At 33.5% G+C, this 11,382-nt stretch overlaps 1 protein-coding gene across 1 annotated transcript in view; it reads right to left on the bottom strand.

The window, feature by feature from the left end:
* The window catches only part of Smp_165740 (putative cell adhesion molecule), a gene marked incomplete at its 5' end in the record, with an annotated part of 47,552 nt that overhangs the window by 11,568 nt on the left and 24,602 nt on the right, over positions 1 to 11,382 (bottom strand). Inside the window, 5 exons of the mRNA XM_018798637.1 lie at positions 424 to 659; positions 1,620 to 2,128; positions 4,669 to 5,014; positions 6,776 to 7,048; positions 8,412 to 8,699. Of these exons, the coding sequence (XP_018653559.1) occupies positions 424 to 659; positions 1,620 to 2,128; positions 4,669 to 5,014; positions 6,776 to 7,048; positions 8,412 to 8,699 (1,652 nt within the window). The remainder of the gene's footprint in view (positions 1 to 423; positions 660 to 1,619; positions 2,129 to 4,668; positions 5,015 to 6,775; positions 7,049 to 8,411; positions 8,700 to 11,382) is intronic.

Here is an 11,382-nt window from a genome sequence, read left to right as displayed (position 1 = left end):
AGAAGACTACCGCACGGGCCCGCACGGCACTTAAGGGTGGTTCATGGTTTGGTGGTCAGCTTCAATTTGACTCATGATTTCAACTATGAAAGATAAACTTATATAATTTCTGAAAACAATTCTCATTAGCGTCTACTCATCTAAAGGCGAAATCTATCTAAGTTTGCTAGAAAATTAACATTATCAGCTCGACAACTACGCAAACATTCGTATGAATAACTTCCAGACAATCACTATACGTGAACGCTATCGATGCTACTCAGTGACTTAAATCGAAGTAATTCGAAATGAATTTCAAAGGCCTTAATAAAAATGTAATTACATGGAATGTCATAGTTGTCATACAAGAGAGTCTATATTAAATTTTTAAAAAAAAATGAACTTAACACGAAGGAAATTATACAAAATTAACACACAACTTACCGGAAAACCATGTACTTGATGATAGGCTAAATTAGGTATTATTCTTGTCGGTGTACCAATGCTACCATGGGCTGAATTTGTACTTCCAGCACTACCACCATTTGTTGGAGTCATTTGTCCATGACCACTAGTGGTTATATTATTAGGCGACTGACTACTATCAACTGTACGTTCTTGTGATACAGAAGCGAATTGTAACGAGTCAGAATCACGATCCCATGAAGATGAACCAGTATCTATATTCATACATAGATGATGTATAATATTTTAAAGGTTCGGAAGTTAACAAAACAAGTTTGCAATCATTGTAGTCATTCAAAACGGAATACTGGAATAAATGAAACCTCTTTACGTTTCCAGATTTACTGGGTCACTGAATTATAGAGTCCGCACTTATTACGCGTTTACTTTATGTCTCTCTTCCTCTCCCTAGCCAATAACCTTTTCTGTTCAACGACATAAATCATCAGAAATACTAACGTCTATTGCTTGACAAGCTTCTTGTATCATCTTTCTAAGTGGTCAATCAGAAGAGGACTGCAAGCAGATTTATCTTCTATTATTTTACTATAATCCCAACCAAAAATAAACTCACTGAATTATCTATATTAATTACTTCACATCATCAAACCTTCATCTATTAGAGGAATACATGAAGTCCTACACAAATTATTCAGTTGAAATCAGTGTGGTCCTTGTAAGTAAAATTATCCATTTGACTATCTTAGGTAATTTCAGTATATTATTGAATTGACTGGGTTGTGCTGTAACAGCAAGTATAATGTAAACGAAAATATACAAGGTAATAATATTCTGTGTCATCCCAATTATCTTGTTGTACGACGAGAAATCGATACAGAATAAAATGAATAATGATGATGGGAAGTAGAACAACTTCATGGCTTGTATCATCGCCCAGATAGGTCATAAAGAGTGAAGTAGTTGGGCGAGTCGACTACTCCGATTATCTACGAAGTATCATCAACTTTGATAGGTTAGTGTCTGAGAAGAACTGGGTTGATATTTGCCAACTTGGATCGCATGTGACGTAGGTCGCTCAAACCTAAACGAATCAATCACTTCATAAACTCAACAAACAGTTAGTTTCACTTTTGTTAGCACTATATGACTGAGGAAACAATATCAATATCAAAATAATTCATTTTGTAAACAAAACAACATTGAAACCAACTTACTCATATTGTTCTGATTGTGATATAAAACACCTTGATTTGGTGTAATTCCAGCTGATGAAATTTGTCCAGCGCCAACAACACCACTTCCATTAGAAGCACCGACGCCAACAGTAGCTGACGATAAATTCATTGATGTTGTCAACACATTCGGCATAGTTACTAAAACACCACTAACTAATAAATTAGACGATGGTTGTTGTAAACCATCAACAACAACACCACTACAATCCATGTTATCCGAAGCTAACAGTGCTTCACCATTGCTCATTAACAAGGCTACATCTTGATTACCCGCTGTCGTACCTGCATTTGCACCAACTCCACCAAATGAAGATTTTGTGAGGCCTTTACGTTTCTTTCCAAAATATTGCGAAGAAATTGAATTATTCTGGGTGTTTATGTGACGACTCCAACTGTTATTGTTATTAAGAGTAGTGGTATTATTATTATTAGTCTCGTTTAAATTATCCCCATCAGGTAAACGAGTTAAATTTTGTCCAAGTTTATGACTTCAAATATATATGTATATATGAATTAATAACAGACAGTAGTAAATCATTAATTAAGTATATATTACTGATAAAACATACTACTATTATTACTGTCATTAATATTATGACTATCAATACTGTGATCGTTAATGCAAATATAAAATGGTAAATTTGACGGGAAAAAAAACAAAACATTTGTCGGAAAAGTAAGTATACTTTTGTGTGTCGTACTTCATCATTGTCATCATTATCATGATTTGGCGTTTACCTACCTCAGAAAAAATATTAAGTAATATGACGGTCAAAAATACGGTGAACAAATAAATATGTTATACAGAAAGTAGATTGAAATAAAAGCCGATTCCCGTAGCTATGGTAACGGTGTAATTTGAACTAATTATCTAAAGCTTCTACTTTTTCTGTTATTCACTTTCAATCAAGATGTAGTTTTTAATACTAAACCTTATGAGCTGAATTGGTGCCAATAATAAAAGCCACAAACATGTACATACAAAAAGAATATAATTGAAAAAAATTAAAATATTTAAGCGGAGTGATAGAGGAGATAATATACTACCGTTTTCTCGATAAATGACTGTCACATATGAAGAATCAACGTTTAACCCCTAGTTAAATTCTATCGACCAAGTTGTGATGAGGCCATGAGGCTAAAGGACAGGAAATTGTGCTAGATAACTTTCTGAATACTTTGTTTTTTGTTAAGTGGTTGAAACAGATAGGAAGGATTCACTGGATTTACGTTTCAATTTAGTTGGGACTCATCAGTAAGGCACATTTCAACACGTACCATCCAGTGTTACATTGAGACATTACTCAGTAGTTTCCAGATTGACGGGGAGCAGCAAATACCACTGTATCCAAGGTCACACTTATTACAACTTTTTAATTATGACATCACGGTTATTTAATCCATAAGAACAAAATAACCAAAGTAATTTATGGCTCGGTAATAACGTAATTCAATAATTCAGAATAGCTTCATGTCTTCAGTTTTCAGTTACACTGTTTATACAAAGATCAATGATATTTAATCCAGTCGCTAAAACCGAAGTGGACTGTGATTTGAATCGCTAACTTAATGACTGAAAAAAAAAATCAACTGTGAAAAAAATCTGTTTGAACGCTTGTTATTAAACTCCAGCCGTTTGTTTTTATCTCCTAACTACTTCTACATATGAACTGGGACAGTGAAAAAAAACGAGAAATTTGAGTAAAAGTTTTACTCTAAGTTATAATATTATGTAAAGGGGAAACAAGTTTATTTATTGATAAACGTTAGACTTTGGAAACTTCTGAAAAATATGACAAATTAAGTAACTCAATAAGTAATCATCCTATATTCACCAAATTTTATAGAGGAACTCTTGAGATACAATAATTAAACAGGACTGAAAAGTCTGAACCTATGACCTAACAATTGAAAATCGTACGATTTTATTGTCCAATAAGTCATATCAAACGAAAATGATGATGGAAAATAAATCAAAGTGAAGATAATAATATTCACGCAACAAATGTAAACATGTTGTAAGCAATTCCGTCACACATACACATATACATATATAGTAATTGGCAAGAGACGATATTTTCACATTCACTTCGCTTCACACAAACCATTTAAAAACTCAATAGTAGTTCTTACATTGACATGACGCTCTGGCTTCCATATTTCGATATGACAATCGAGTTCTATTAGTTAAAACATTCGTTTCTCTGTCTTATAATGCCATATACATCATTTAAAGAACGGTAAGACTAAGGAAATAACAAGCTTAGAATTTAAAAGTAAGAACGGCAAACTATTGAATGTGCAGGACTGTGGCGGAAGTTTTTTCTTCTAGCCTTCTCACAACGAAAGAAAAGGGTCGAGTCTAAAAATAACACGCCTCGGTTTAACCCTAAAGTTTCAGTCGCCAGTAGTGAAGCCTGAAAAGTGAAGAGCTATCACATCAAGAACTGTAGTGAACAGAACACCGGTTGGGGACAATCAAATGTATTTAGGCACAAATTACAGAATATCTCACTAAACTCTGATAACCATACAATGAACAGATAATTTGCAAATTAACAACCAATTGTCTCAATCTTCACTGTTCCTTCTACAAATATCTGTCCGTCTTCTCTGATTTTATTGTTCAAGAATTTTCCCACAAATTGCGCTTCATTTCAGTTCTTTCCTTATTGTTCTTCTGCCAAAATACATTCTATGTCTGACCATCGCCATATACTACTTATATGGATATAAGTAGACCACACTACAGAACTACTATCGAAAAGCCCGTACTTGTCTAATCCTCAGTATATGATGACTGAGCACTACGGTCACATTTCCGAATTGTAAAGGCCACCCTAATTCGATTTCCTTTCGGAAAAGCGCTTGCGAAGAAATATCCTTCGACAGTATAAACAGCCGAGAAGTGACAAATTTCCGCCCTCCAATAACATTATTTGAGATCGATTTAAAAACAAACACCATACATTTATAAGAGAAAATCACAAAATTCAATGAATAACAAAAAAAAACATACGAAACTTACTTCATTAATGGATCAAAATTACGACGATGCTTTCGATAAAATAATGAAATGACAATAATTATAAGAATCATTATTGAAAATCCAATCATAATTCCAAAAATTAACCAGGAACTTTTTATAGGAGTATATAGAACTGTAGAATTACCACTACCACTACTACTACTACCATGATATTGTTTCCCATTATCTAATAATGTTGTAGGTTGTTTAACAAATATTAAATCTGCTGGATAATTGACAATTTTATCATTATTTATGATATCATGTTTTAATGAATTAATTGGATTTACAGATTTCATTGAATCATGATCGGCAAATGTTAAAACACCACCGCCTTGATCATAAACTTGACATGAAAAAAAGAGACAAAATAGAACATAATCAAACTTGGATAAATAACTATGCAAAATGGGGGGGTCGAGTTGATTACAGCAATTAAATATCAACCACTCAGTCCTGCATTTGAGTCCGGTTTCATTTACTTCAGATTTAGGGAAGCGAATAGTACCCATTATTTTCTTATGAATAAATTGTGAAACAAAGCTGAGTACATCAGTAAATACTTGATAATGAAACTCAAACTGTTCAATACTCCCCAATTTTTAGTGACTTTTTTAGTTAACATCAGTGATAACAATCATTAACAAATTAAACATATCTCTTTAAACCTTTAAACTAAAGATTAATCATATAATCAGAAGATGTTTTGTGGAGATTTCAGTATTTTCATAGTTGAAATCATGAGTCAATTCAAGCTAGATCACCATGGAAAACCTGGAAACACTGGACGGCCATTTTGTCCTATTATGAGACTCCTCAGTAGTGCGCGTCCACGATACCGCCTTGCGAGATTCGAACCCAGAACCATCGGATGCCGGCTCAGTTGTCCAGTGGTTAAGTGCTCTGGTGCGAGACTGGTAGGTCCTGGATGTGAATCTCGCCTGTGGGATCGTGGACGCGCACTACTGAGGAGTCCCACAGTAAAACGAAACAGTCATCCAGTGCTTCTAAGTTTTCAATGGTGGTTTAGCTTCAATTGACTGATTTCAACTATGAAAGTAATCATATATTCATTAGTGTGTTTGACTATACTACGAGTGAAGGAATTTTTTACAATAATACAACCGAATGATCATCATGAAATATTGGCCATTAATTTCAAACTTAGTGGTCTAATGATTTAGAAGTACTGAGCTGGAATTTATATGAGATCATGAATACATTTATTGATGAAGAGTTCCAACTTACAAAGAAACATCATCTCAGTGTTATCTTTGGTTCAATATTTTCTCAGCTAAGATGGTTAGTTGTAATGTAAAGTCATCTACAATTGTAAAACTATCTGATATTCTTTGACGTTTATCCTTAGATTATTATGATTTTGTTAAGAGAAAGAGACAGGGGAATTAGTGCATTCTCTCATTTTTATAAATTAAATGCAACAGACATACAGGACGACTAATATGCGACACAATGCGATCATACAGAGAAAGTGAGTGGAGTCAGGAACTTGAAAAAAAAATTCAACATTAAAAGTCAATTATGTGATAGAATAGCTTTGCTTGTATATCAACAAACATAACCTTGGAAAAGTTAGCAAATTAGAAGTCAGAACAACCAAAAGTTAGAGGAGAGGAGAAAAAAACATTACATAAATTTCCCTCAGTAATGATTTTTAAACCATATATCTTTATTCTACTTTCTTTTTCATCAAGCAGGAAAAATGAATAATTAGGATGGAGATATATTGTAGCAAGCAATAAAAAACAGGAGACTAAACTGTTGTTCAGTGAGTAGTGCGTTGGTATTAGAAGCTGTGAGTACTGAGGGTTCAAATCCAAGTGTGAAAATCAATACTCGGATGGAGATTCATCCACCTGACCAGTCACAAATAGGATACAACGTGTGTGCCATACATTCCAGCACTAGCCAAAACGCATCTATTCAAAAGAAAACTGCAACAAAATGGATAAATCGCATATATCCTGTAGAAGATCGATCAAAATCCAATCATGAGCATCAAGGCAACCGGGTAACATCACACAAATCCTTACTAAACATAAATGTGAACATGACTTATCGGTATATAAAATGAAATTACACTTACCATCTGGTGTACGATAAAATTTCACTGATGAAATTGGACCATCACCAAACGAATTAGTAGCTTTTAAACAAAATGCATAAATAGCATTACGTACAAGTCCAGATATAACAGTATTCAAACTATCCGGTGGTAAATGTCGTTTCGACCATTTCATTAAAGGTAAACTATGATTTGTCGTGTAATAAAGTAGATAACCGGTTAAAGGTCCATTTGGATGAATAGGTGGTTGCCAACTGATTTGTATACTGACTGGTGATTTTTGTAACTGTTCTCCTATGGATGACGATGAGGAAGAGGGGGAAGAGGGTCCAACAGCGCCTCCACCAACCCCAACACTAAGGCCAATTAAGGAAATATCACGTGGAGAATCACCAGGCCCTGAAAAATCGCCCACCAACCCCAGGAAAAAATAGAAAACAATTGGTTATATATCGTTTTGGAAACTGTTTTAGTAAAACTCTACTAATACAGACGACCCTAAGAGATTTTTTAAGGATGATTTCGAGGTTCAACAATAAAAATATTAATCAGAAGGCAAATTTTCTGTAAGAGCTCTTAAATACAGTAAGTGATAAAATTACAGAGGATAAAGAATTTCAATATGAACAACGAATGTATAAAGGCTAAGTATCGATCAATTAGGCTGTAAATCGTAGAATCGTAGTAACCCGGCTAAACTCGAACTCCTTGCTCAGCATCACCTTGAACCCTAGTACTCCTGAAAGACTGCTTCTAATCCTAATATTCCTGAACAGAACATATTGACCTTAACACTTTATTATACATGAAAATCATCATTCAATCTTCTAAAAATACAAAGTTCAATCAAAATAACCGCTTCCGACAAAAAGTTGTCCGTAAAAGTATTTTAAATTCGCGGCTAATATTGAACATGATCCAGCTTAATTTCGATCGGTCGTCACTCTAAGCTCTCGATGCAACATAGTTATACCTGTTTTTAATAGGATTTGGCTGAGATATTATCAACTACTTGAGAGAAGAAATGAATTGAGTTAATTTATATGAATCGATGGTTTGATCTTAGTGAGATATAGATAAATAACTGACAGAATGATTAACATAAAAAACACAGACACTACGAAGTAACTTTCCTGACAAATTGATTTCACCTGATAGTGAACTATTGAAAATCAGGAAACAATAATGGACAGTTGTAATATGTATTAAGTATAGAGAATATGATTCGAGAAGAATGAATATATTTAAGATCTAAGTGAAGACAAAAGGTGAATGGATTTTTGTTATGGTGATCGATGATGGATCATATAATCCGACGTCTCCATTTATTCATCATCACAACTATCACGAGGACCCCAATAGGTATTCATAAGCATAGCTCAGATCAACAGTCAATCGCTTTATGGATTGACTCTATTTCTTAGTTTTGCCACAATTAGGTTTCTTCTAACTTAATACCATCTCAACAAGTACTACGCAATAAGATACGTGGTGGTTGACAATACATACAACAAATATCTCAAACGACTTCAGTCAATCAAAACACAGAATATTATCACATAATCTCACATAAGTAACACAAACAAAATGTCATTCTATCGTCGTTTCCAGGAAACAAAAGAATGACTTATAATAGAAATGTATGGATAACACTAACTTTTTTCTGGTGTCTCAATAATCTGCTCTAAACTCCATTCACTATACAGAATATTATTCAACTCTTGTCCCTGATCATGATTATTATTTTTATTATCATTATTAATGGGAGAAAAATGAGAATTCTCCAATGATTTCTTTTCACCAACAGCTCGAACAACTACAGAATATAATCGACCAAATTGTAAATTTTCTAATTTAGCCCAATTCTCAGTTACACTGATCATATGTTGTGTTCTATCAAGAGAAGGCGGTGATGGCGTAAGTAGATCTTGTCGACGATTTCCATCTTGAAAGCAAGAAAAAAGTATTAGTCGGTGGGAGGGGGCGATTGAGAGAAAATATGTAAGATAATATCAAAATAAACAACAAGGAACGTTAATGGAATAAATAATAATTTATGAGATGAAGTTGATTTTTCACTACAGATTTTGATAGAAGACAAACCGGGGATAAGGATTTGGACTAAGTAAGTGACACAAACGACAAGTGCATTTCATTGGCTAAGAAATGGGTCAATTTCCTAAGGATTAGGGTGATATATATATATATATATATATATATATATATATATATATATATGAGTATTTGTGTATTACATTCGGTAGCCCAATACATTTCCTCGCCCACTCTTGTGTTCCCGCTTTAGCAGTCAGTTAACGGGTTAGAACGTAGCGTACCATGTATCAGTATTGTACAAAACAATGGTTCTCATTCGACCATCAAAGTTAATCAAATAATCGATCAGTGCAAAAGGAGTTCAACTTCCAGTCATTAAGTCTCAAACTTAAACCGCATTGCGTTTAAAAAAAATCCAGTAGTATAACTAGCCTTCATGCTTACAGTATGGCTCTAAGTCAAGTAATGAATTAAATAAACAGAATATACTTACTGAGACATAAAATAAAATCAGTTCAGCGAAGAGTTCTCTTCGTGGTAGATTCATTTTCAAAGCTGTGCAGTCAAAAATATATGCCTATTTTTCAGGATGATAATAATTACAGTAAAAGTGATAATGAAAATTCTTTTGGGAGCTAAATATGGTAACAGCAAGGTGAGATAATTAAATAAATAAATAAAGGCGTAGAAACTATGGATTCTTTGCTAAGGAAACTAATAATAATTTTGTTGTTGAGAGCTTGGACAAACTATGACTGCAAAGAGAAGGGTAATTTTTCTAAAATAAAATGTTGAAATCGAGATAAACTTTAGCAAGGGGGATCATAGAAATACAAACAAATCAGTTGAAAATAACAGGTCTATAGGGAAGAAGATAGAAGGGGGGAAAAGATGGTTGTGAGATAAGGAAATAAAATACGGAAGATCAGGACCATGGTAGAAGAATAAATTGTACAATTTCCTTTTGCACACATAATTTTGGTTTTTCCAAGTGTAGAACAAGTGAAGAGAATTTACTCTTCCGTGAAATCATTTACTTAAGCTGTACATTAGTACGAATATATAAAGGATTGTTTTAAGTATAGCAAGTGTTCGGGAATGCTGGGAAGACAGAAGATAACTGTTTTTGGCAACTTTATGCTGACCCTGTAGATGACTGGACTCAGGGTTCATTTTGATCAAATGACTTGTGTTCACAAGATGTTCACTTATAGTTTTCATTATTCAACCATTTTTGCCTCTTTTTAGCAAAGCTATGTAGTGTTTTTGAGTTCTTTTGGATACCTGACTCCACATGAACAGGTTAGTTGATAAACGCACATGGAATTGACTAAATGAGATTATTTATTCTTTGGATCATTATTAAACGTGGGACAGTTGGTGACCACTTATCGCATAGTTGCTACGATGAACATTCTCTTGAGAGTCAGAAATTCTCCTAATCAGAATTTCGGTGCCTATGTCATTTGCTAGCCAATGATATACAATTGTCATTCGGATCATTTGTGATTGTCATCAAATGACCTTCTCATTTGGTTACTTCTGATTAGCTCACTATACCATAAACCATAAATTATATATATATAGAAAGGTATGCTTACTTGTTAAGTGTACATCAGAATCATCATCATTCTCCTTCTTCTTCTTCTTCGTCTTATCTACATCATCATCATCATTATTGAAATTTTTAATTCTAGTTAGATTTGATGAATAGCCAATTATTTGATAAGCAACTTGATAAAATTTAATGACATGTTTATTATTATTATTTAAGCAATCATTGATAGATGATGTTTTTAATTGATTTGATTGACTCCTTATACTAGTTCTCCTGTTCTCATCATATTCAGCATTATTGTTATGATGATTATTATTATTCTCGTGTGACTGTTGGGCACATTCTGTTTTATCCCATGTTAATATTGCCCAATTAGAGTCAGATGAAGAAACATGTAGATTCAAGGGGATTGGCAAGTGTTCACTAGCTATTCATAATTTTTAAAAAAATATACATTAAGCAATTAATTCTCAATAAAAGAATAACTCAAATCATTACTAATGATGATGTAAAAATGATACTTGTTGAATAAGTTAGTAGTTATTTGGACTCAGTATCTCAGTGAATAATTTATTTGATAACTGAAGCGAAAGATATTGTGTTCGATTCCCAGTAAGATAAAAATAATAACACAGGAGTCTAGGTATATGCAACTGACGAGTATCTTAAATAAGATGGAACACATAACTTGAAATCCATTGCTAGCCACAATCCATCTACTTTTAAATTGATTGCTGTTTAGTTGTGATAAGTCCTTTGATTCTAGTGTGTTTATGTTGAATTTATGACGGATCAACATCACAACTGGAGGATCTAGTGAGGTCAGAATGCACTGAACTTAAATCAACAGTGTACATCGCCAACAGCATAACAAACGATTCAACATGAATTAATAACATAGAATTAGAATTTACCCAGTTGATTTATCTGTTACACGAATGCTTAACACTAACTTCTTAGTCACTTTCTACATTTCCCTAATAGTCCTAGACTTGATCTCCGAAAAAAAAGGCCT

This window comes from Schistosoma mansoni, chromosome 7 (genome assembly GCF_000237925.1).
Source record: "Schistosoma mansoni strain Puerto Rico chromosome 7, complete genome".
Classification (NCBI taxonomy): domain Eukaryota; kingdom Metazoa; phylum Platyhelminthes; class Trematoda; order Strigeidida; family Schistosomatidae; genus Schistosoma; species Schistosoma mansoni.
The sequence above is the reverse complement of the archived record's forward strand: the minus strand, read 5'-3'. Positions and strand labels throughout refer to the sequence as shown.